Source organism: Helianthus annuus, chromosome 15 (assembly GCF_002127325.2).
Source record: "Helianthus annuus cultivar XRQ/B chromosome 15, HanXRQr2.0-SUNRISE, whole genome shotgun sequence".
Taxonomy (NCBI): Eukaryota; Viridiplantae; Streptophyta; class Magnoliopsida; order Asterales; family Asteraceae; genus Helianthus; species Helianthus annuus.
Window position 1 is genome coordinate 1,635,998 of NC_035447.2, and position 25,860 is coordinate 1,661,857.

At 35.5% G+C, this 25,860-nt stretch overlaps 3 protein-coding genes across 5 annotated transcripts; 2 read left to right on the forward strand and 1 right to left on the reverse strand.

Annotated features, from left to right (window-relative positions):
• The first annotated feature begins 1,999 nt into the window (after nt 1-1,999).
• Nucleotides 2,000-10,774, forward strand: LOC110909819 (serine/threonine-protein kinase STY13). The gene is made up of 7 exons (XM_022154571.2): nt 2,000-2,160; nt 2,298-2,878; nt 4,156-4,288; nt 4,380-4,575; nt 5,207-5,331; nt 8,459-8,617; nt 10,272-10,774. Exons 2-7 carry the CDS (start codon nt 2,568-2,570, stop codon nt 10,560-10,562), a joined length of 1,215 nt encoding a protein of 404 aa, XP_022010263.1. The 5' UTR covers nt 2,000-2,160; nt 2,298-2,567; the 3' UTR covers nt 10,563-10,774.
• Nucleotides 10,775-15,935: 5,161 nt separating this feature from the next.
• On the forward strand, nt 15,936-21,733 carry LOC110909818 (MACPF domain-containing protein CAD1). 3 transcript variants are annotated; one of them, XM_035984071.1, is made up of 7 exons: nt 15,936-16,124; nt 16,451-16,692; nt 17,334-17,572; nt 17,678-17,873; nt 19,387-19,470; nt 19,557-19,904; nt 20,391-21,733. In XM_035984071.1, the coding sequence occupies exons 1-7, from the start codon at nt 16,121-16,123 to the stop codon at nt 21,009-21,011; spliced, it is 1,734 nt and encodes a 577-aa protein (XP_035839964.1). In that variant the 5' UTR covers nt 15,936-16,120; the 3' UTR covers nt 21,012-21,733. The 3 variants fall into 3 exon arrangements, with proteins under 3 accessions (XP_035839964.1, XP_022010261.1, XP_022010260.1); XM_022154569.2 differs by having other exon boundaries at nt 15,964-16,124; nt 16,448-16,692; XM_022154568.2 differs by having other exon boundaries at nt 15,964-16,692.
• Nucleotides 21,734-21,750: 17 nt separating this feature from the next.
• Nucleotides 21,751-23,657, reverse strand: LOC110911154 (expansin-A10). The gene is made up of 3 exons (XM_022155740.2): nt 23,414-23,657; nt 22,717-23,029; nt 21,751-22,193 (listed from the first exon to the last, which is right to left on the reverse strand). The coding sequence occupies exons 1-3, from the start codon at nt 23,655-23,657 to the stop codon at nt 21,890-21,892; spliced, it is 861 nt and encodes a 286-aa protein (XP_022011432.1). The 3' UTR covers nt 21,751-21,889.
• Nucleotides 23,658-25,860: the final 2,203 nt, after the last annotated feature.

The window sequence follows — 25,860 nt, forward strand, 5'->3', positions numbered from 1 at the left end:
CCCGATGCTCCGGTTTTCGACCCGGTGACTCGTAAAGCTCCCGAAAAGCTCCTTGAACTCCATCAAACCTGCAAAACACATTTTTGATTAAAAGTAGGCTATCCGAAATTAAAACTTATGTAAAAACATTAAGTTATACACTAACGAACACCGGGTTTCAACCACGCATCACATTTGTCTCAAGGCTTAGCTTCCTTACACTTTGGGTGGACTTTGCATGTGATTAAATTCTTGTATTTGTGTTTATACGTTGTTTCTATATTTACTATGTTACCCTGACACCAATTTTTTTTGTTATTACCAAATTTCTATTTTATACTTTTTTAGTTATATTTGTTTGTTTTTAGGCCAAAGGTTTAATAGAAAAACCTCTATCACAACTTGATCATTTATTAAAAAACTAATTTATCTCTCTTTCATCTCCACAACCTAACCCGATCTAACTTTTCATTCACATCCACAACCCAATTTAAATCAATATTTATAAATAAATATGAGTGATAAAGTAAAAGGAAAATATTGTAATAATAAAAAGACAAACAAAAAATATTATAATAATTAATATAATTATATTTTAAAAGTGAAAAAGTTATTTGTCTTATTTGAAGGTGGCAACCGGTTGTGAGAAGCGTTTATGATAGTGGGTAGTCTTAGGGTTAAAGGCAAGATTTGTCTACATTTCCTTCTTTTTAAATCCATTTAGTAGCTTTGCTAATTGTGAGATTTATTAATCATAAATTATTGTTGTTGTTTAATGTATTTGTTTTAAAAGGATTTATGAAAATCATTGTATCATTGGAGATAAAATAACTATGTTTAAAAGGATATATACAATTTTGATGTATCAACTAACATGAGGCATTTTAAAAGGGATACATTATAGGTCATCTAAAATACATATATTTTTAAATATAATAACTTGCATGCTTGTCAACAAAATTATTCTAAATATTAAAATATAGGTTTGTCAACAAATTATGCTAAATTTTAAATCATCAACTTGTATAAAAACAAGTAAGCTAATTTGCAATTTTGTTTCTTGTTTTAGTGGGATAGTAATAGTAATCACTAATCAGTCTAGTAACGTTTGGTGGTGGGTAGGGGTGCAAACGAGTTGAGCTCGAGCTCGTTTAACATATGAAAGCTCGAGCTCGAGCTCGGCTCGATTCGAGCTTTATTTCTGAAGCTCAAGCTCGGCTCGAAGTTAATTTTTCAAGCTCGAGCTCGGCTCGGGCTCGACTCGATTAGTATTTTTTAATTAATTTATATTAATTATAATTATTATTATACATATAATTTAGTTATTTTTTATATTTATATAAATGGTAATTATTATTATATAAATATATGTTTAATATATTAATAAAAAAATATACAAATAGAAAGCTCGATTAGGCTCGCGAGCCGGCTCGAGCTCGATAAGCAAAGCTCAGGCTCGGGCTCGTTTACTAAACGAGCTTGTTTTTAGGCTCGGGCTCGAACTCGAGCTCGTTTAAGCTCGGCTCGTTCGAGCTTTTTTTCGAGCCGAGCTCGAGTAGCTCGCGAGTAGCTCGGCTCGTTTGCACCCCTAGTGGTGGGGTGGGTGTCTCAGCAGCCCTACAATACTTCCGATCTCCGTCCAACAATCCATGACCACCACCGCTAATACCCACGTGTCACTCTAACATTCGCCTATCAAACTCTCTCTTTCTCTCTCTCTCTCACACACTTCACACTCACTGTGTGTACCGCACAATACATGCCTTACTACCAACTCTTGCCTTTTTCTCCCCTCTGACATATGAGAAAAAAGAATATCTTCACTCCAGAGATCTACTTAACAGGGGGAGGGGAGGGGAGGGGAGGGAAAATGGTGTTCCAGAGATCCACTTAACAGGGGGAGGGGAGGGAAAATGGGGTTTTTTTTGCCTGAAAATAGTCTTTCCAATTTGGAAAGACATGGAGGGGAGGGGAGGGGAGGGGAGGGAAGGAGAGGGATTTTTAACTCGGGAACACACCGTAAACAACACAACCCCTTTTCTCCATTTCAATTTCTAGAGAGAGAAACTGCAAAAAGATTGAATTTTTAGCCATACCCACCTCCCAAATTCGGTTTCTTGAAATAAAAAAATTAGGGTTTATGTTTATTCATCCTCCTCATCATCTTCTTTGCTGTTGCCTGTATGTGCTCTTTAATTCTTTTTCTGTAATCTTTGATTCACTGTACTGTTTGTAGATGCTTCTGTATTTTAATCTTTTGTGTTCTTATTCTCTCTCTCTCTCTCTCTCTCTCTAACAATCTTTAACTTTTTTTGCAGGTTTCAGGGTTGAATTTCCATCTGGGTGTTTGATTTTTGGGTTGTTTGTTTAATTTATTCATCTGGGTATCGGTTAATTTTTGTTTTTTTTGGTTTTGGGTGGAAAAAGATTCGATCTTTTGAATTCTTTTTCAATCTTTTTCAATCATCGCACTGTTTTATTGCTGTTTGTGATGTTTGTGATGAAAAGGTTGAATCTTTTTGAGGGTTTTAGGTGTTAAATTTGTGGGGATGATGAAGAGGAACACATGGTTAATCTGAAATTGAAGTATGAGTAACAGTAACAGTGAGAAGAAGAACATCATTAGGACAATAGAAGAAGGGGATTTCGATAATAATAATAATAATAATTATAATAATAATAATAGTAGTGATGGTAATAATAATAATAATAGCAACAATAGCAATCATAAGTCTGGGACGGTTAAATCGGGATCGGGTTGCTCGAAATCCGTTTGTTCGAATGGGTCGATCACAAGTTCTGACTGTACGATCGATGAACGGGTGCTTGTCGATCCGAAACTGCTGTTTATTGGAGCTAAAATTGGAGAAGGGGCTCATGGGAAGGTTTACGAAGGAAAGTGAGTCATAGTTCTTACTTCTTATCTATGATATTAGCATTTTAATTCTATGTTATTAATGTTATGAGCTATGTATAAATCTTGGACAAAAAGTGCCAAATATGGTGATAAATTGGTTATTATTTGTTTATTTGTATGAAGTGCAACGATATTTTGGTTTGAATAATTGAAATTCACAAGAACAATGGTCCGTTTTCAATAAAAAACAAGTGCTTGAAATGCTAATTACATGTTACATTTCTTATGAATTTAAAGTTTTTCTTGCCCTGTTTTAATCAACGCTTAAAGTCATTTCTTTGAAACGCACACGGTGGGGGTGGGGTTGGGGGGGATAGTGCATGGTCCTCCCAACCGCCGGAGTGATCCCACTCCGGGAGCCGCTACCCGACCAAGCTAGCTCCGCGGTGAATTCCCCTTGCCGAGTTCTTACCCTGGACGACATATGCCACTCCCAAGAATCGAACCCGGTACCTCTGGGAAGAGGTGGGTGTCGGTGGCCAACTGGGCTACCCCAGTTGGTTAACACGCACACGGTTTCTGTCCTTACGTTATACTTTTAATCGATGCCTTGAACCGTTTTCTTGGCTTTTCGTTGCAGCATTTTCATAAGATGTCAAAAGAACTAATATAGCTTTTAAGCATGAATGATTTTGAATAAATTATGGCATTATAGATGCAAACCCATGTTACCCATTATTGTTCTTTTTGTTCAAAACAACTCATTTTTTGCAAAGTGTACTCTTTTTATACTATATCTCTCTTTATTGAATGCTTGAAAGCTATGTAGTTAATATCCCGATATATCAGTGATATATCGGTTATCAGTCCCCTACCGAGATAGCGGTACAAAATATTGGTCAAAATATCGGTACTGATAATATCAGCGATATTGTCCGATATTTGACCGATATAGGACCGATATTTGATCGATAAATCACCGATTTTCCCGACATCAATACCATTCTTCTTATTTCTACCGTTCATTTTTCTTCTTATTGCTGCTATTAGTGTTTTAAGTCTTAAGTGTTAGTTGTTACTGTTAAATGTTCGTGTTTTAAGTCTTAGTCAGTTCTTACTTGTTACAATTGTTAGTGTTAAATTGCTATATATATAAATTTAGCATGATAATAAAATTACCGATATTCCACTGCCATAACCGATATCTCAAATATCGGTCCTTGACCGATATCCGATATTTTACCGCATTAACTACTTCGCTTGAAAGCATACGGCTTAATATTATGGTTGAAATTGGTGTATAATAATGTGTTTTGTAGGTACGGTGATCGAATAGTGGCAATAAAGGTCCTCAACCGTGGGAGTAAGACGGAAGAACGGGTCGCACTTGAAAGCCGTTTTGCTCGAGAAGTTACTATGATGTCAAGAGTGAAACATGAAAACTTAGTGACGGTAAATTTACTTTTTACAAGCATTTAAATTGAAAAAAATCCGTGCTTTACTTGTTTTTTTTTTAATTTTATTATTTCTAATTTTGTTACAGTTTATCGGAGCTTGTAAAGACCCGTTAATGGTGATCGTATCTGAATTGTTACCAGGGATGTCACTCAGAAAATACCTCGGCAGTATTCGTCCGAATCAGTTAGACCTTCGTTTAGCTTTAAATTTTGCTCTTGATATTGCTCGAGCTATGGATTGTTTGCATGCGAACGGGATTATACATAGAGATTTAAAGCCTGGTATTTATTTTTTTATTCATTTATTTATTTATTTATTTTCTTGCTGCATTACGACGGTTTATTTGTTTTAGTTTCGAGTAAATTGCCATTTTAGTCCCTGAGGTTTGGTCCAAATTGCCATTTTAGTCCAAATAAATTTTTTTCTCCTCTGGGTCCCTGACCTTTTCATTTTCTTGCCATTTTGATCACATTGCCTAACTCAGTCTAAAAATCTGGTTATAACCAGGGGTATTTTTGGCATAACTGTTGTGTAGTGATAACCAGGGGCAGTTTACAACATTTATAAACCTCATAGTAATTTAATGCCAAAAATACCCCTGATTATAACCTGATTTTTAGACTAAGTTAGACAATGTGATCAAAATGGCAAGAAAAAGGAAAAGTCAGGGACCCAAAGGAGAAAAAAAAACTATCTGGACTAAAATGGCAATTTGGACTAAAACTCGGGGACTAAAATGGCAATTTACTCTTTAGTTTCTAATTTATTTAAGGGTTGATAAACAGTTATGTGCAGATTTTGATTCTTTAACACCAGAATAGTCAGTAAATTATAAGCATAAGATTATTGCAATATTGATTGCTGTATTTTGTTTTCTATTTTTTATTTACTAATATAAAAATGTTGATGCAGATAACTTGCTACTTACTGCAAATCAGAAGTCTGTAAAGCTTGCCGATTTCGGTCTTGCAAGGGAAGAAACCGTTACCGAAATGATGACGGCGGAGACTGGTACTTACCGTTGGATGGCACCCGAGGTATGTGGTTAATACGTAATTCTTCTTCTGCTCGTTAATTCAATTGTTTAGGCGTTTATTAATAGTTGATCGTCTTCTACTCATTAGTTTAATTGTTTAGGTTATATGTCTGCTTTTCTTAGATAAAATCCTTTAGTTTAGAAAATAGGATATGGGTTAAAAAGGTCCTATCTTTTTTTTTTTTTTCAAATAATCTTTTGAAATAGTGGTTTTTTAGGCGTTGGTGGTTTACATGATGATTAGCTTTATGTACAAGAGGACAGTGACATATTATTAGGGGTGTTTGGATGTGCGTTTTGCAAGTAATTATGTCATCATTATCATCATACTCGGTAAATCCCACCAATAGCAAAGCTAGGTACGGTCTGAGGAGGGTAAGATGTAGACAGCCTTACCTCTGCCCTTTTGCAAGCAATTCTGTGATATTATTATTGTTGTTATTATTATTATTATTATATTAAATAACAAAGAATCAAACATAAGAAATATTAAAAGTAGCCACCCGTTAGGTTTGTTATACCTCATTGGTTTAAAAAAGCGCGCTTTAAGCGAGCTTAAAGCGTGAGGTGCTGAGGGCTGGGAATGTCGCTTTTTTTGCTCTTAGGCGTCACAACACGTGAAGCGTTTTGAGGCGAGCTTTAAGCGCGAAGCGACCTTGGTTTGAGGTCACATTTGGGTCATTTATTTAGGCCCAATAGTCTTTAAATAGGGTTTAAATGAGGCCGCTACTTCTTACCCTAAAAAAAGAACGTTAGCTATCTTTTAACATATCCAGCCGCTCCCTTCCTCTTCTCTTGCGATTAAGGATTAAAGACTATTTTTATGTTTATGTTTTAAGTGTGTTTCGACTTTAATTTATGTTTTAACTATATGTTTTATGTGTTAAGTGTGTTTATTAATCATGTTTTTGTGTTTATTATTGATAAACAAGTAGAACTAGAATTACGACCCGCCGCAATGCGGCGGGGATTCTTTAGTTATAACTAAGTCAATTTAGGACCTGCACGTTTTGTTGAACATGTCAAACGGTAAAAAATAGACGATGTAAAAACGTTCACCCACACACGCACGTTGCGTCGTGTTAACTCGCAAAATTTAGAACGAAACGTAAAAACGTTAACCCAAAGACGCACGTTGCGATGTGTTAAGTCATAAAATTTAGAACGAAGCATAATGCGAAAAATTTGCGGAAAATGAAAACTATAAAGGAGCGAAGTTGAAAGAAAAAAAAGTTGTGAGGATAAATTGCAAAAGATTAAAAGTTTTGGGTTAACCGTAAAAAAACAAATAGCTTTGGCTTAAAAGTAATTTATCAAATACTTTTGGGTGAAAAGTAAAAAGATCAATTTTTTTAAACCCCCGAAGCCATGGTTACAACAACCATATGCATAACCATTTTTTCTTTGAAAAACCCCCAAAGCCAAGATTACAACACTTCGCGAAAGATGAAAAGTATAAGGGACCAAAGTCGCAAAAGATGAAAAGCTTTGAGTTAAAAGTAAAAAAATCAAAGTGGTTAAATCGCAAAAGATGGAAAATTTTGAATTAGAAGTGAAAAATCAAATTAATCAAAGGGTTGAAATTGTATAAGATGGAAACTTTTAAATTAGAAGTGAAAAATCAAATTAATCAAAGCGGTTAAATTACCAAAGATTAAAACTTTAAACTTAAATTGTCAAAGATTAAAACTTTAGGGTTAAAAAGGAAACAAAGATTAAAATTTTAAACTTAACTTGCCAAAATTGAAACTTTAGGGTTAGAAATGAAAATTTCAAATTTATTTTGAAAAACTCCCAAAGCTAATTGTACAAGTATGATATGCATAAAATAGTTGGTTATTAATAAGGTTTTAATTTAATAGGTCATATTGATGTGTACAATTTTTTATTTTTTATTTTGAGCACTTCGTATACGTGAAGCTCTCGCTTCGCGCTTGAAGCTTCGCTTAAAGCTTTTGGAACCAAAACGCTTCGGAGCACCTCACGTTTTTTTAAACCAAGTATACCTCTATAGTCACGTCAGAGAAAGATTACACGCCACTAGCCATGTGGCTTACATATTTGATGTTATACCTCTACTTTTGCTTGCGTATCTGAATTTGTTCCCATAAAATGGATAACATACGAAGATGTTATGTAAGAAATTGCGCTATAGACACATGAAGAAAATGAAAAAAAAAAGCATAACTTACAAGAGCAAAACCAGGAAATAATACATAAAATAAAATAATGTGTAAAAAGAAGAGACGAGTTGTGAGATGAGAGTGAAAGTTGGCAAAGTACGTTAAAAAGAATAGATAATTGATTATGCAAAACTGCTTATTTGACCTTGAATCGAAAATTGTTTATTCAAACCTTAGAAACCAATTATTGTGATGTCATGTATTAAAAAGTCCATTTTTATTATAGACGAACAAACCGTTGATGCAAAACACATAATTATTTATACCGTCAATTTGATTTTGAGTAAACTTCCGTTTTGCTCCCTGTGGTTTGGTCAGTTTAACGGTTTTGCCCCAAACCTTTAAAAATAGCCATTTTTCTCCGATAGTTTGCTATGGTTTTTCCATTTTGCTCCCCGCCTCTAACTCCATCCAAATTGTTTGTTTTTCTATTTTGCTCCCCGCAGGGAGCAAAATGGAAAAACCATAGCAAACTATTGGACGAAATTGGCTATTTTTAAAAGTTTGGGGCAAAACCGTTAAAGTTACCAAACGACAGGGAGCAAAACGTAAGTTTACTCTTTGATTTTTTTGGTGTTCACAAATGTCTCATTTTTGTTAGAGTAAACTTCCGTTTTGCTCCCTATGGTTTGGTCACTTTAACGGTTTTGCTCCTAACCATTAAAAATAGCCATTTTACTCCCTGATGTTTCGGTTTTTTTGCCAGTTTGCTCCCTGCTTCTAACTCCATCCAAATTGTTTGTTTTTCCATTTTGCTCCCCGCAGGGAGCAAACTGGCAACAAAACCAAAACATCAGGGAGTAGAATGGCTATTTTTAAAGGTTTGGGGCAAAACCGTTAAAGTGACCAAACCACAGGGAGCAAAACGGAAGTTTACTCATTTTGTTATAAGCATTTATTTAATTTGCAGCCCCCAAATAATAACTTTAATTGTATGATTTACAGTTGTATAGCACGGTGACCTTGCGTCAAGGGGAGAAAAAACATTACAACAACAAAGTTGATGTTTATAGCTTCGGTATTGTGCTTTGGGAGTTGGTTACAAACCGAATGCCATTTGAAGGCATGTCAAATTTGCAGGCTGCTTATGCTGCTGCTTTTAAGGTACCAAAAATTGGTTTTCTTTTACTTTAGCCTATTTTAATTGCTTTTATAATATAGACCCGTCATTTAATTAGCGTGCTTTATTGATTTCTAGATAATCACATAGTGCTTTGAATTAGACATGGATTATTTACTATTATTATTATTTTTAGAGTAAACTGCCGTTTTGGTCCCTGTGGTTTGGTCACTTTTGCCACTTTAGTCCAAAACTCAAACATTTTGCATCTGGGTCCCTATGGTTTCAGTTTTATTGCCATTTTGGTCCAAAAATGAAATCAGGTCATATTTGTCTTATAAATTCTTGCGATTTTGTTCTTTTCCTCAGGGGCAAAATGGTCATTTCTTTTTTATAAATAAATACCAGATTTTATAAGACAAATATCACATGATTTGCCCATGAGGAAAATGACAAAATTGCAGGATTTTATAAGACAAATATGACGTGATTTCATTTTTGGACCAAAATGGCAATAAAACTGAAACCACAGGGACCCAGATGCAAAAGGTTTGAGTTTTGGACTAAAGTGGCAAAAGTGACCAAACCTCAGGGACCAAAATGGCAGTTTACTCTTATTTTTATTTTTATTTATTTATTTATTTATTTTTTTTTTGGGGGGGGGGGTTGTTTGTATGTGCATTTAAATTGAGGATTAATTTCATATATATTCCTCTAAAAGTTGCAAATTTCATATATTTCTTTTTTAAATTTCATATCATCTGAGCGGATAATGTCAAGTAAATGTTCATATTTTTTTATATATGAAACTGGTGAATATGATATTTTTTTTTTGTGTTTTAGAAGGGGGTAAGTATTACTATAGAGTTAAGAGGGTAGCAGGTTTTCTTTAAAATTTTTATAATATATTTTTCATGTTTATAAGTATGCTTTTACAACAATAAAATCACAAAATTGTTATTACAATATATATGTGCTTCTTTATCTAATGTCAAATCAATTTTATGGATATTTTTGAAAAATTGATACAAAAGGGAGCTTAAAAATGAGTGTTTTGAGTCCAAAAGATCAACCTACCATTGCCGTCGCGCAAATTGGGATGATTTTTTTTTTTTAAATTGCGTCATCTTATATCAGTGTATGTGGGTATGTTACGGGCAGTGTTGTAAGAATCGCTAGGGCGCTAGTCGGTCAGTGAGGTACCGACCAACGATTAATAGGGATTGATCGGAATTAATCAGATTGGGATTTTTATATATAATTTTTAGTTATATATACACACACATTTTTATATGTAGCTTATTAAAGTAGCCATATTTTAACCCCTTATTGACCCATTTTTTTAAGTAATTGACGGAAATTTATAAGGTTTGGTCGAAATTTGGCCGGAATCTGGCCAAAATTTGGCCAGAATAGGACCGCTATTGACCGCCTAGCGATTAATCGGCCAATAATCGGTGAACCACCGATTAGTGATTAGTTGGCGACTAATCGGGATTTTTACAACCATGGTTACGGGTCACTCGACTATTTTCCCTTTTTTTAAATGCATTTCATTAACAAATTTTTGTTCCAAATTCGACCAAAGAAACATTTTTATGTGATGTTATAATGCCAAATGCGCATTGTGTGACTCTTTACATCATAACTTGTACTCTGAAATTTACATATCTAACGCTCTTTTAACTTGTAAACCAGCAAGAAAGGCCGAATCTTTCGGATGATATCTCGCCTGAACTCGCGTTCATCATACAATCATGTTGGGTTGAAGATCCGAATCTAAGACCGAGTTTCGACCAAATAATACGCATGCTCAACACATTCCTCTTCACCCTACCGCCACCACCACCTTCATCGCCGCCAGAAGAATGTGATGCCAGCGAGGATGCAGCCGCCAGTAATGGCGGCGAGCTTTCTGCACGCTCAAGACGGAAGTTTTCTTTTCTTCGCCAGATTTTTGCTGCCAAAAAGACCAAGAACTCGCAATGACCGACCCCCCATAAGATGTTTCAAATTCGAAGGGATCTCTCGTATGTCTAAAAAGATGAGATCTTTGATGTGAATTTGTGAATGTTTGATGAAGAAAATATGGAATACATGAGAAAAAGTGTCTTGCTGCTCTATATTGGTTGTAAATGAGGCACATAAAACTCTAGATTTTTCTCTTATGTTAATATAATGAATGCTCCAGTTTAGCTTAACTGACAAACTAAAATATTCATTAGCAGTTAACTATGCAGTTAACTGACCGATAACCTAACTGAGCCCATGCAAAAAACGACTAATCAAAAACTGATTGGTCAACATTTTAAGGCTTAAAACTGAACCGGGCTGCTCCTAGCGCAAGCGCACCCCTCCCAATACCTATGCCGCCAAAGTTGTAGTCCGCACTGCCAACACCACCCTCATTGTCGCCGCCACCACCACCACCCTACAACTCTTTGAAACATATAGAGCATCCTTGATAAGGGATGATTTTTGTTGGTTTTGAGATACCAAGATGGAACCTACCAAATCAATCACATGAGTTCTCTCTATTTCATTCACATTGCACATATTATAAAAACAAACTTTCTTCCCTCATTCTTCTCTCTTCCTCTACTCCATACATTTTGGTTTTGGTGGTTATTTACCCGGAACATACATTCTTCTCATACATTCTTCTCTCAATCTTGAACCCAAAAAATGTGGATAGGAAGGAGTAGGGGTGTGATTGTCAGGCACGTCATGAGTGTGAAGAGGTTTCGTAATTATTACCTGATACTGTTTATTAATAACTTTTGTAACTTCAATTATATTTATAGAATTAACAAAAAAATATTTTGTTAAACATTTAATTATAAAAATAACATAAAATTAACCAAACATTAATATTAATATTCTAAAGCATTGCACTATAAGAAACAAAAAGAGTTAATTACACAGATGGACCTTGTGGTTTATAGCCAGTTTCATCTTTGGGTACTAACTTTTTTGTAACATGTTTAGGTTTTATGGTTTCAATTTCGTAACACCTTTGGGTACTAACATCAAAATAATCAATATAATGACTAAAATACCCTTCCATTTTTTTTTTAATTTTATCAATGTAACACCTTTGGGTACTAACACCTAATTCTATTTAAGTTTAAATCAATTTTACAAGATCTATTTTTTTTTATTTTCATCTTTTTATTATATCTCTTAATTAACATAAAATCTATATATAAGTAAATATTTTATATAATTTTTTAAGAAATGATAAATAATTTAGCACGATAGAAGTTGCTCAAAATCTTAAATAATTAAAAATTCAATAGGTATAATAATAGTTGGTAATGTGCAAATAAATTATTATTAAGATATTAGGTTAAAAATCCGTGTATTAAAACCAATAACAATAATAATAAAAGACTGTATCTAATTGAAACTAAAGTGTTTCCTAAGCACATAGATACACAAATAAAATAGATACATCATGGTTTAATCACATCGTCTCAAAATGTGCCAAGTAATTAATCGTAAAAAACAAATCAGATTAGATTATACATTTTTACGATTTTACTACAAAATATATTAAATTAGTTGTAGTTATTTTTAAACACTTTTTCTCGATTATGCTACATATCTTGATATATTAATTTAACTAAATTTCAGATATTATATTCGTGTGTTTTCAAGATTGCTATGGATTTTAATAGATACTTATTATATCACTTGTTTCGTTATTTAATTTATATTTTAAAGAGTTTTTATATATTCATAATATTAGTCAGATATTTATCTAGTATTATTTAGTAATATTATTAATAAATAAAAAATGGAGCTGACGTTTTCTGACTTTTTTAATTTATATTTATAAATAAAAAATAAATAGATTTTATGTTATTTAAGAGATATAATAAAAAGATGAAAGAAAAAAAATAGATTTTGTAAATTTGATTTAAACTTAAAAAATTAGGTGTTAGTACCCAAAGGTGTTACAAAATTGAAACCATAAAACCTAAACATGTTAAAAAAAAGTTAGTACCTAAATGTGAAACTAGCTATAAACCACAAGGTCCATCTGTGTAATTAACTCAAACAAAAATAAAATCCAAAATGCTACTCATCATCTCGTGCAAATCCAAATATGTTCAATAAAATCTGCAGTGAGAAAATTACGTGTTTCCTTGTTGCGTAGATCTTGATAGATTGCGTCTTTCTCTTCGTAGCTCAGCACCATAGTTGATTCACAAACCTCTTCATAATCTTGGCAAACGGCGAGGCATTTGTTCTTCAATATCATGTTATGTAAAATAATGTAAGCATACATCACATTCTTTATTTTGTCCTTATGCCACATTCGTGTCAAATTGCATATGATATGCTAACGCTGTTGTTGTACATCAAACGGGCCATTATATATACTTTATTGGAGATTATTGTGCTTTTTTGAAATGTTGGCGGTTGTCGTCTAATGGGCATGTAAACAATTTGACAATCACGGGGTAGTCAAGATAAATTCCATTGCCAAGATAATACCCGTAGGTGTACTTTGATCCATTTACATAAACTGAGGACGCTAGTGCAAGTCCGTCTATAAAGTCATCCAAATCATGTGATTGCTTAAAAAACATTGATGTCATTATTAGATTTGAAAACACCAAAGAAATATATGTAAAATCTAAAGATCATATTTTACCACCCCTTCAAGCATTAAGGTCGGGACACCGTGTTCAACTTGCGTCTGCTGGCTAGTCCCACGCTAATGTGTGCAATCGATGCTTATAATCATCCCGAGAAACTTTAATCCCATATAATAAAATTGATTATTTTCTCTATAAAATTCAAAATAATGTATATTCTACTATATCTTAAAAGACAGTCGGTGGGGCGACCCACCGGCTTTGCCTTAAACCCCCTAAACTTTTACAATTTTGTGTTTCAAGCCCCTCAGCTTTGCTACCCCCTAAACTTTTAAAATATTTCATTGAGTAAATTGCCATTTTAGTCCCTGAGTTTTGTCCAAAATTGCCATTTTAGTCCAAATAGTTTTTTTTTGCCTCTGGGTCCCTGACTTTTCCCTTTTGTTGCTATTTTGATCACATACACTAACTCCATCCAAAAACTCCATCTTTAACCAGGGGTATTTTGAGGATTTTCATTTTAAATGTTTTCAATTGCCATTTTGATCCAATTCCAAAAAAATCTAAAAAATTCCAAAAAATCAAAAAAATTCCAAAAAATTCTAAAAAATAATAAAATTCTAAAAAATCATAAAAATTCTAAAAAAAATACAAAAAATCCGTTTCGACGCGAACCGTTTCGAACCCGAACCGTTTCGAGCTGAACCGTTTCGACTGGTACCGTTTTGACCCGAACCGTTTCGAGCTGAGCCGTTTCGAGCTGAACCGTTTCGTCGCGAACCGTTTCGACCCGTACCGTTTCGAGCTGAACCGTTTCGACGCGAACCAATTTCGAGCCGAACCGTTTCGAGCCGAACCGTACCAGGTCGAAATGGTTCGGCTCGAAACGGTTCGGCTCGAAACGGTTCCGCTCGAAACGGTTCCGCTCGAAACGGTTCGGCTCGAAACGGTTCGGCTCGAAACGGTTCGGGTCGAAACGGTACGGGTCGAAACGGTTCGCGTTGAAACGGTTCGGCTCGAAATGGTTCGGCTCGAAACGGTTCGGCTCGAAACGTGTTTCGAGTCGAAACGGTTCAGCTCGAAACGGTTCGGGTCGAAACGGTACGGGTCGAAACGGTTCGAGTCGAAACGGTTCGGGTCGAAACGGTACGCGTCGAAACGGTACGGGTCGAAACGGTTCGAGTCGAAACGGTTCGGGTCGAAACGGTACGCGTTGAAACGGTTCGCGTTGAAACGGTTCGCGTTGAAACGGTACGGGTCGAAACGGTTCAGCTCGAAACGATTCAGCTCGAAACGGTTCGGGTCAAAACGGTTCAGCTCGAAACGGTTCAGCTCGAAAGGGTTCGCGTCGAAACGGTTCAGCTCGAAACGGTACGCGTCGAAACGGTACGGGTCGAAACGGTTCGCGTCGAAACGGTTCAGCTCGAAATTTTTTGGAATTTTTTAGATTTTTTCGGGTCGAAACGGTTCGCGTTGAAACGATGTCAGTTTAGAATTTTTTAGAATTTTTATGAGTTTTTAAAATTTTTTGGAATTTTTTTGATTTTTTGGAATTTTTTTGATTTTTTGGAATTGGATCAAAATGGCAATTGAAAACATTTAAAATGAAAATCCACAAAATACCCCTGGTTAAAGATGGAGTTTTTGGATGGAGTTAGTGTATGTGATCAAAATGGCAACAAAAGGGAAAAGTCAGGGACCCAGAGGCAAAAAAAAAAAACTATTTGGACTAAAATGACAAATTTGGACAAAACTCAGGGACTAAAATGGCAATTTACTCTATTTCATTTAAAGCCCATCAACTTTGTTACGGCCCCTTTACTTTTGGAGTAATCAATTTTAGTCCCCCACGTGCTTTGCCTTACCCCCCTAAACTTTTACAATTTTGCATTTCAAGCCCCTCAGCTTTGCTACCCTCTAAACTTTTACAATTTTTCATTTGAAGCCCCTCAGCTTTGCTACGACCCCTCCACTTTTGGAGTAATTAATTTTAGTTTTTTATCTAACTTTACTATTCTTTAACTTTAACAATTGACATTTTTAGTCCCTAGCTTTTTATTAATTTATATATTACTTAAGTATAAAGTCGGTGAAACCACCACTCTTTGACTTTCAAAATTTCCACTTTTAGCTTATAGTTTTGTAATTCATATTTTTTGCATATAGAATTTTCCTTTTTTTTACTCTCTACTTTTGTAACTTGCATTTTTTACCTATACTTTGGTAATTTATGTTTTTGGCACATATGCTTTATATCGACCACTCAACTTTTAAACTTTGCTTTTTTACATTTTGACATAAATTTGGTATACGCTTTCAGCCTTTATTTTGTATGTTTCCTACATATGAATCGGGTCACATATAATACGTTTTGACTTGATGGTATAAATTCGAGTTAGTCGAGTCGCATATAATACGTCATGATTGTACAATATAAACTCCATTTGCTTTACATTTTAATCCAATTGCAACACATCTATAGGATACATTGAGTTCAGTCGGATACGTCGAAACGCACATTATTATATGATTAATATATCACATAACGCTTGGACTAATCCGTTCGACGTTTGCGATGTATCCGCGCTGCAACGCGCGCGGTTCTTATTACTAGTTGAAATTAAAATATAAAAAGATAATCAAATTAAAAAAAAATCCAAAAAATGAATTATTTTCTCTATAGAGTACAAAAAATAATGAATCTATTGGAGTTAAAAATCCTAAAATAATAAAATTCAATAAACAAATCCAAAATGAAGCATGGGTTTCCTAGGAAGAGTCACCACGTGTCTGTAAACAATTCATGAAAAGTGCCCAATCAATCAAGATCCTGAGAGTCAAAGGCCGTGTTTTGGAGTTTTGACTCAACCAACCCTGTTGACAATTGGAAATTATTGCCAAACACAATTGATGGGTTTGTAATATCTGAATCTTTAATTGATGGGTTTGTAATCTTCACTCTCTATTTTCACCATTACATATTGTATGCTTTCACTATTGATTTCTTGTTCAAGAACCCTAAAAATCCGATTTTTATTGATGGGTTTAGTGTCTTTAGCCCTAATTCGAAAAGGGTTTTGGATTTAACCTGATTCTTGGATTTTGGGAGGTGGGTTTGTGATCTAATCAAGAATTTGGTACTGAAAAATTAGGGGGTTTGTGTAATTGTGTTTGAAAGTTGGAGTTTTTTATAAATAAATATAAATCCTTATCTTCAAAAAAAAAAAAAAAAGTTATTGAAGTTTGATGAGATGGAGGAAAATGCAGCAGCTTTGCATACCGCGGTGAATTCGGTACAGGCGTTGGGTAAGGGTTTCGATGTGAATTTCGATACGAGGTTGTTGTATTGTAAGGGAGTACTAGCAGGGTCAAAAGTTGTGGAGATTGATGAAGAACATACAAGGGATGTTTGGATATATGATAATTTGGTTGTGCCCAATGTGTCTAGAGATATCGAGAGTTCTCAGGATGCGGTTAACCACGATAGTTCCGGGGTCTGCAGTTATCATCAGGTATACTGTTGATCACCACTAGGTTGTTGTTAGTTGTTACTTATTAACGAGAATCTTTATCTACTTGCATAGAAAACGCGATGATCGTTTTGTAACGAAGATCATTTATTTATGGCTTTTGATGTTCAAACATACAGTGGCGAAGCTTGACCCGAATGACCGAGAGAGGGGGGGGGGTCGAAAACGTATATACCGAAAATTTCTATAGAACCAGGGGGTCTAAAGCATGTATACCCAAAAATTTCTATACGAAAACTACATATATAACACTACTGAGCGAAAAGTTCGGGGGGGTCGGACGCCCCCTCCCGCCCCTTCTATACTTCGCCTCTGCAAACATAGGGATTTTAGGTTCCATGATCTAGAAGAATCCTTTAATGCCTTCACATTCTTTTTTGTTTATATGCTGTATTGAACTTAAACATCAACTCGGTTCTATCCCCCTTCGTAAAATAGTCATATGAATTTGCGAAATTTTGGATTTCAAACGGAGTCAATTTGACTCTTAAAAGTCAATGGGATGCTTAAATATGCTCATTAAAACTTGTTATCCGCTTGTTACGACCTTAAAAAAAACTATCTTATATATGTTTCAAAACTTAAGAAGAAAATATTTTTCATGAGGGATTTTTCGAATGCAGATGGTCGAGTATTTTAACGAGAAAGCTAACCTATCAGGCAACGTTCCTCTTGGTAGCTTTAACACTGCATTTGGTTTTACGGGTTCTAAAAATATTGATGCCGCAGCCACTAAGACCCTTTGTATGGATGGTTATTTCATCCCACTTTCTAAATTTGAGCTCACAAATTCCTCTTTAGTGTTGCAAGAAAGTGTTAAACGCGCGGTCCCCACATCATGGGACCCGCCTGCCTTAGCGAGGTATCGTTTTTTTTTTGTTTGAAGTAAAAGAATATTTGAGATTTTGAGTTGCTTTGAACGAACATCATCACTAATGCTCTGTTTATTTATCATTTTGTGCGATAGTTTTATCGAGACTTTTGGCACTCATGTGATTACATCGGTTACAATTGGCGGTAAAGATGTAATATACGTCAAACAACACCACTCGTCACCTTTGTCGACTGTTGAGATGAAAAATTACGTTGATGATATAGGAAACCATCGGTTTACCAACACCGAAAACCTTACCAACTCGGGTCTTTTGAGATTCAAGGAAAAGGCTAGTTTCTCTTAATTTATTCTTCTTATTTATTCATGCACCAATTTTTTTTTTTTGAGTAAATTACGTTTTTGGCCCCTGTGGTTATATCACTTTTACTATATTAGCCCAAAATAAGAATTTTTAACGTATCTGCCCCCATGGTTTCTATAACTAACCATTTTGGCCCCTAAGTCTAGAGATCATGGGGGCCAAAATGGTTAGTTATAGAGACCATGAGGGCTAAAATGGTTAGACTTAGGGGCCTAAATGGTTAGTTATAGAGACCATGGGGGCAGATATGTTAAAAATTCTTATTTCGGGCTAGTATAGTAAAAGTGATATAACCATAGGGGCCAAAAACGTAATTTACTCTTTTTTTTTCATGCATAAGCTCTACAAGTTTTTGATCCTTAATATAAATTTGTAGGGCAATTGTTCATATTGGATAATTTTTTTAGTATACATGAAAAGGCCGGTTTGGGTTGACCCGTAAACACTTTATTGTTCATTACATATAGTTCCGTTTATTATGATTACAAAAACGGCAATTTTACAATTGTAATCCAACTCGTTGTATACAACGATTTCAAAGGTTGTATGTATTAAAATAGACGCCGGATGAAATTCAAATCCTTGTACTAGTTTGACCCCTTTGACTAATATGATTACAAAAAAAAAGTTTAGAGTAAAGTACACAGATGGTCCCTATGGTTTGCCAAAATTTTGGATTTGGTCCCTAACTTTCCAAAAGTACATAGATAGTCCCTATGGTTTGCACTTTGCTACGCATTTAGTCCCCAACTTTTTCCAAAAGTACATGGATGGCCCTTGTGGTTTGCACTACCTAACTTGGACATGCTAAAACCTCTAGATTTGTTGGTTGGGGACTAAATGCGTTACAAAGTGCAAACCACAGGGACCATCCGTATACTGTTGAAAAGCTAGGGACCAAATCCAAAAGAGTAAATTACGTTTTTGGCCCCTGTGGTTATATCACTTCTACTATATTAGCCCAAAATAAGAATTTTTAACATATCTGCACTCATGGTCTCTATAACTAACCATTTTGGCCCCTAAGTCTAGAGATCATGGGGGCCAAAATGGTTAGTTATAGAGGCCATGGGGGCCAAAATGGTTAGACTTAGGGGCCAAAATGGTTAGTTATAGAGACCATGGGGACAGATATGTTAAAAATTCTTACTTTGGGCTAATGTAGTAAAAGTGATATAACCACAGGGGCCAAAAACGTAATTTACTCAAATCCAAAATTTTGGTAAACCACAAGGACGATTTGTGTACTTTACTCAAACGTTTATAAATACGTTGATATTTTCAGTAATAAGATTAAAAATCACACAACCAAATGATTTGGGCCAAGTCGACTCTTTTATAAGTAAATGGGTCGAAATCACCACCTCTACAGTTTCTTAAGTTTTTTTAGTACTTCCGCTTTCCATAATATACCGTTATATGTGATTTTGGTTTGTATTTTTCATTGATCAAGTTTTTTTTTTTTTTTTTTTTTTTACAGGGCGGTGATCCATCATTATTCAGTAGCCAAGGCGTATATCCTCAACCCACAAGCGTACCATCACTTAGCGGAAATGCAAAGGAAGTATGTAAGACCGTATACTTGTACCTTTTCTTCTGAATAAACCAACTCAATTGACGGTCAAAAGTCAACTTTTTACGTTTATACAGGATGTAACGGTTATTTTAAGAAGAAGGGGAGGAGATGATTTAGAGCGAAGCCATACTCAATGGGAGAAAACCGTTAAATACTCTCCCGATATCATTGCCATGTCATTCGTTCCCGTTACTTCTCTTCTAGAAGGATTACCGGGAAACGATCATTTGACTCGCGCTATAAATCTTTACCTTGAATGTAAGCCTCCAATCGAAGAGCTGAGATACTTTCTCGAGTTCCAGGTGGCACGAGTATGGGCCCCGTTACAAGGTCGGCTTCCGGGCCATCAAAGAAAAGAACCTATGTGTCCTTATTTACAGTTTAGCATGATGGGCCAAAAGCTTTACGTTTCTCAAGATCAGGTATGTGTCTTTGAATTAACGGGTCGATTCGGGTTGTATCGTATTGTAAATGGGTCAAACCAGTAGAAGACATGGTATAAAGACGAGTTACACATAAAATATTTAAAGAAATTGATAACGGGTCAATCGGGCCTTGTAAAGAGGCCAATACTTGGGTTATAATTTATATATCATTGATAATTAATAATGGGTCAAATGGGCCTTGAAACGGGTCAGTGCATTACTGCATTTTTTATATTGAAGCAGGTCAATGGGTCAAATGGGTTGGACATGTTAAATGGGTCAAAAGCCGCCTGACGTGTATTCAAATGGGTAAATCCTTTTACAAAAATAAGTTTGACCGTTGACCCAACCTGACCCGTGTATAAATATTACATGTACTTCTGTAGTTTTCTCCTGCGCTGACCCGACCCGACCCGACCCGTAACCAAATACCAATTTAAATACATTTTATAAACATTTATTTGTTGTTTATTTTATAAACAGATAACGTTAGGACGTAAGCCCGTAACAGGCTTACGGCTATGCTTCGAGGGTTCAAAACATAACCGTTTAACCATTCATATTCAACACCTGCAACCCCTCCCTAAAATCCTCCGCCCCTATTGGGACACACATGTAGCCATCGGAGCACCCAAGTGGCTAGGACCCGAGGAGCAAGACAGCCGATGGTTCGAGCCGGTCAAATGGAAAAACTTCTCTCACATCAGCACCGCACCAATCGAGAGCCCCGAAGCCTTTATCGGCGACTTCTGTGGCGTGCATATAGTCACCGGGGCCCAGCTTGGCGTATGGTATTTCGGGTCAAAAAACGTTTTATACATGAAACTATTATATTCCCGGCTGCCCGATTGTACGGTTCGAAGATCGTTGTGGGACTACTCTCCAACCGATAATACAAAGCGGTCAACTGGTTATGGAAACGGTGTCGGTGATTCAAGCTCGGATTCTGGAAGTAATAAGAAGTTGGCGAAATTTGTGGATACTACGGAGATGAGTAAAGGGCCCGAGGACCCGCCGGGCCATTGGGTGGTTACGGGCGGTAAGCTTGGGGTGGAGAAAGGGAAAGTTGTATTGAGACTCAAGTATTCTCTTCTAAACTATTGAGTGTGTTATTGCTGGTACCGGGCCGGGCCGGGCCTACTTGGGCCGGGTCAGTTCGGGTTGGGTCGGGTCGGGTCGTATATAACATGTATGACTGTAACCAAATACTTAAAAGAGTTATATACAACATACCTTAAGGCTTTATTGTTGTATCGGGCTGGGCCGGGCCTAGTCGGTTTGGGTCATATATAACTTGTAAACAGTTTTATATAACACACACAACATAATTGTTATATCGGTCGGGTCGTGTCAGTTCAGGTCATATATAACTTGTATGTAGGGGTGAGCAAAAGGGAAAACCCGACCCAACCATTATCCGACCCGACCCGACCCGAGAACTGATCAAACATAAAATACAGAACCGATTCACTACCCTAAATATAGAGTCGGTTCCGGTCCATAGGTCCAAGTCGGGTTTCACCATGAAAAGAACCAAGAACCGACCCGACCTTATTTTATATGAAAATTTGGAACCGATCTAAATACCTAGGTACTTGGGTTCGGGTCGGGTTGGGTATATTTTCAGTTCGGTTCTCGGTTATTTTCGGTCCGGACCTAAACTTGCTCACCCCTACTTGTATGACTGTATAACTATAACATACACAAAATAATTGTTTTGTTGGGCCGGGCCGTGTGGATTCGGTTATGACTGTAACCAAATACGTTAAGCAGTTTTATAACGGGCCAGGCCCGGGTTATATATAAGTTGTATGAATGTAACAAAATATTTTGAACCATTTTATATAACATACACACCTTAATTATTCATATTATACAAAAACAAACACATAAAAGAACAAGGAGATTATAGTATTATACAATTATATTCCCTTTTTATTTTAATTTTAAATGGGATTTAAGTATTGAATTTTTTATAGATCTTAAAACTGACCACCTTGAAACGTTTGACCGAACTTCCAACCAGAAGGTACGACGTGGTAGCTGGTTACAACTCTTCCGTTACTGGCTGTTACTCTAAAAGAGAGGCTTTGACCGTCTAGATAAGAGTTGCTTTGCCAGTTTTGACCCCAGTTTCTTGTCATCGTTTGCCACCCTGTTTTCGACCCTTTGATCGAGACCCCATGGATATCCCCCGCACCGCCGACGTTGGTGATCAAAACCAAGTTGAAGTAAGAGTGACCATTAATTGTGAACCTCATTCCTCCTTTCTTTATACATGGCACCCTATAAAATACATCACAAGTTAAATAAAATAATTATATGTATTTTTTTTATAATTGGTTAGTTCGGTCCGAGTGCGACCGTTTATCCAAACCGTCTATCATAACGCATCTACGGGTGTAAGCAAGCCCAACTGAGTCGAGCCTAAGCAAAACTTGGTTTGAGTTCTGCTAGTTTAACTTACGAAAGCTCGAGTTTAGCTCCTTTCGAACGCTATTTCTAAAGCTTGAGTTTGGCCTGTGAGTAGTTTTTCAAATTGAGCCCTGCTCGTTTATTATTTATTAATTAATTAGTTAATATACATTTATAATTATTTATAGTTATACATTTTGTATATAACATAATATATCATTTTCTTATTTTATGAGATTATATATAATAATTAGTGTGTGTATATATAAAAATATAATATGTTAAATAAATTAGTGTGTGTATATATAAAAATATAATATGTTAAATAAATATTAGATAAATAATAGGTTTGTTTAGACGCACAGGCTCGATAAATGAATGTTACATGTCATACCTCCGATAGGCAACGGGGACGATTCCAGCGCGATATTGTGCAATCTTCAAGAAAGCGGGCTGCGACAAATCAAAATGGCGGAGTGGGGGGTTGCACCACCCGCCATTGTCATTGGCGAGTGCGTAATTGGGCGGGCAATAGTTGGTGGCAGTGATGGTGATGACGCCTTGAATGCACCATTTCGGATCATCAATACACCGCAACTGGAAGCAAGAACCGCAGCTCAGCCCGTTGTTGAATAGTGCGGTGCTCAACGCTGCGGTGTTTGTGCCGTAACCGTCGCTGTAGAGGTTTCCGTAGCCACAAGCACCACCTGAGCATTAAAATTGTTCACAAAAATGTTAAGTCACCAAAGAGGTGGGGTGCCACCCTATGTTGTGTCACAATCAAAATGATAAAAAAAAAAAATTGGGACAAAATCAATTAATATTGGTATTTATTATCGTTTTCTTATAGTTTTGACCTGAATAATTATGTTACGAACTCAGTTGAAAAGTGACGCGATGCATTGTTGTTTGGTAGGTAATATTAAAGAACGAGGTCTTTAAATACTAACGGTGATCTGTTTTCTCCCTGTCAACTAACTACTTTTAAGGTTTAAAGTTTAGGGTTTATATATACGCACACTTGCATGACATGTTATATGACGTTTAGTTAATAACAAGTCACGCGTGCAAAGACAAACATAAACACATACCCATGGTGCCAGATGCATCTTCGCCGCCGTAAAATGTTGCATGAGCCTTTTGCCAACCCCCTTTTAAGCCATGGGTGGTACGGAAAGCCAAGAGGATGATACTAAATGGCAAGAGAAAACCCATGATCAAATTCACAATGAGGAGAGAGATAGAGAGAGAGAGATGGTTTGAAAGAGGAGGGAGATTTGGAAGGTATAAATAGGGGATATGTGTGTAAAAAAGAGTAGATGAAGAAGTGTGCATGCATGTAATGGAATCACGTTTGCAGCGGCAAAAAAGTCCCAATAATTCAATCAAATCATATTATTCAATCTTTACATTTTAATTAATTAAATTAAATTTTGGCTTTTCTATAGGTGGGTAATTAGGAAGAGTGAAATTCGGGTATATTACAAGGTGTCTAAAGACTCTAAATTAGGGATCATTTTGAGTTTGGATTAATAATAATTTTGCAAGTTTTAGTTTGGGTCGGGCTTTGGTTAATTTATCAATAGTTACCTGTTTAAGTTATCTTATTTACATACATATTTTTAATGCATCACTTTTAATTGGGCTAAAAAGCAAACCAACAACGTAATAGTTTATGTTGTGGTTCAACCAAGGTTTTAAAAACCGGTTTATACCTGCCGGTTGAACTGGATGCTGAAAGCTTGGCTGGCGTGAATCATATCGGTAAACTGAGGGGACAGCAAAAAAGTGTACCGTCGATATATTGGGTTATACTGTTTTAAACCAGTATACTGGTATCGAATTAAATGTTAAAAATTGGATTTATAATCTTTTATGGGTCTAAAAAGGTAACGGCAGTGAATTATTGAATTATGTTTTTTTTAAGAATTACTTTTGGAATATTGTTTATTATGGTATGCTGTAGTTTTGAATTATTTTTTGAGTTGAAATTGTATTTTATGGATTTATACTTATAGAGTTAATTAGTCAAACCGGTTTACCGTCCGATACAACCCGATTCAACCGACTAAACCATTTCTGAGCCTAGCCGGTATGATTTAAAAACCAGTTTTTACATTGGGTTCAGCCCTGGAACGACCACTTAATCACTCGACATCTTTCTTAACAATAAATCAACTTTAATACGCACACTCAATATCGCTAAAGCCAAGATCTAGTAATTAAAACATTAAGTGACAAAGTGAAGATCGATAAATTTTAAAAGGTATATGATAAGGAAATAACTAGAAGTTATAAATATTTTTAACAAATGTATAATAAAGGAAATTATCTAGCAAAGTCTTGCAAATTCAAATCAAATGAAGTTTTAGTAAAAAAGTGTACAAAATATATTTGAGAGAGTAAAATCCACGGATAGTCCCTGTAGTTTGATAAAATTTCACCTTTAGTCTTCATCTTTTCAAAATTACATGTATGCTTCCTGTGATTTGTTCAGTTGTTATTCGGATAGTCCCTGAAGTGGACGGGGTAATTTTGTCATTCACATAGATTTAACTCAGAAAATTAACCCTCACCCACTTCAGTAATTATCCGAGTAACAACTAAACAAATTACAGGAACATACATGTAATTTTGAAAAGATAAGGACTAAAGATGAAACTTTATCAAAGCACAGGGACTTACATAGTTGCATTATATTTAGTGAATAACGATGATACGTTGAAAAGTTCCACGTCAGCAAAGAACACCACGTCACTACATTAACTTTTGTACTCTTTTCTGACACGTGAACTACTATCGGCCTAAAAAATAAGGTAAAAGTTACACGTCGGCAAATCTAGGTGTTTGGTTAACACATGTGAAGCAATCTCATCTGCACTTCCTGCTTTTCCACCAAACGCTGATTTGCCACGTCATCTCAAAAGTGTAACTACTACATGACTCATCTCACACTTTTTTATTCATAAATGTAAACTTCACTTCTTAAAAGTATAACTACATGATGACTCATGTCACACTTTTAGTCATAAATGCAAACTTAACTTGTAATGTTATTCATTGTTTATATTATTTGGGCTTCAACATAGAGTGAACTAGTAAATTTCATGCGTGTTATGACGGGGTCTACACGTAAAGTAACTCGAATTTATACTGTTTAATGAAAACGTCTTATATTTGATCTGACATGTTTTAGAACAAAGTTTACGTTAAAATGTAGAACAATTGAAAACATATATAAAAGTAAGAATAAAAACGTATTGTATTTGATCTGTCCTGTTTTCAAACAAAGTTTATGTTAAAACGTAGACTAACTGAAAACATATATAAAAATAAGAATAAAAGCGCATTATGTTTGACCTGACTTATATTTTGGAAGAAACAGACGTTGAAATGTAAACCAACTTAAATTTATACTGACACGCATATAGAAATAAGCACATAAGACTATAATGTTTATTAAGTTAAAGAATGGTACGACGCATTGCGGCGGCGTTGGAACATAAAGTAATTTGAATTTATATTGTCTAATGAAAAC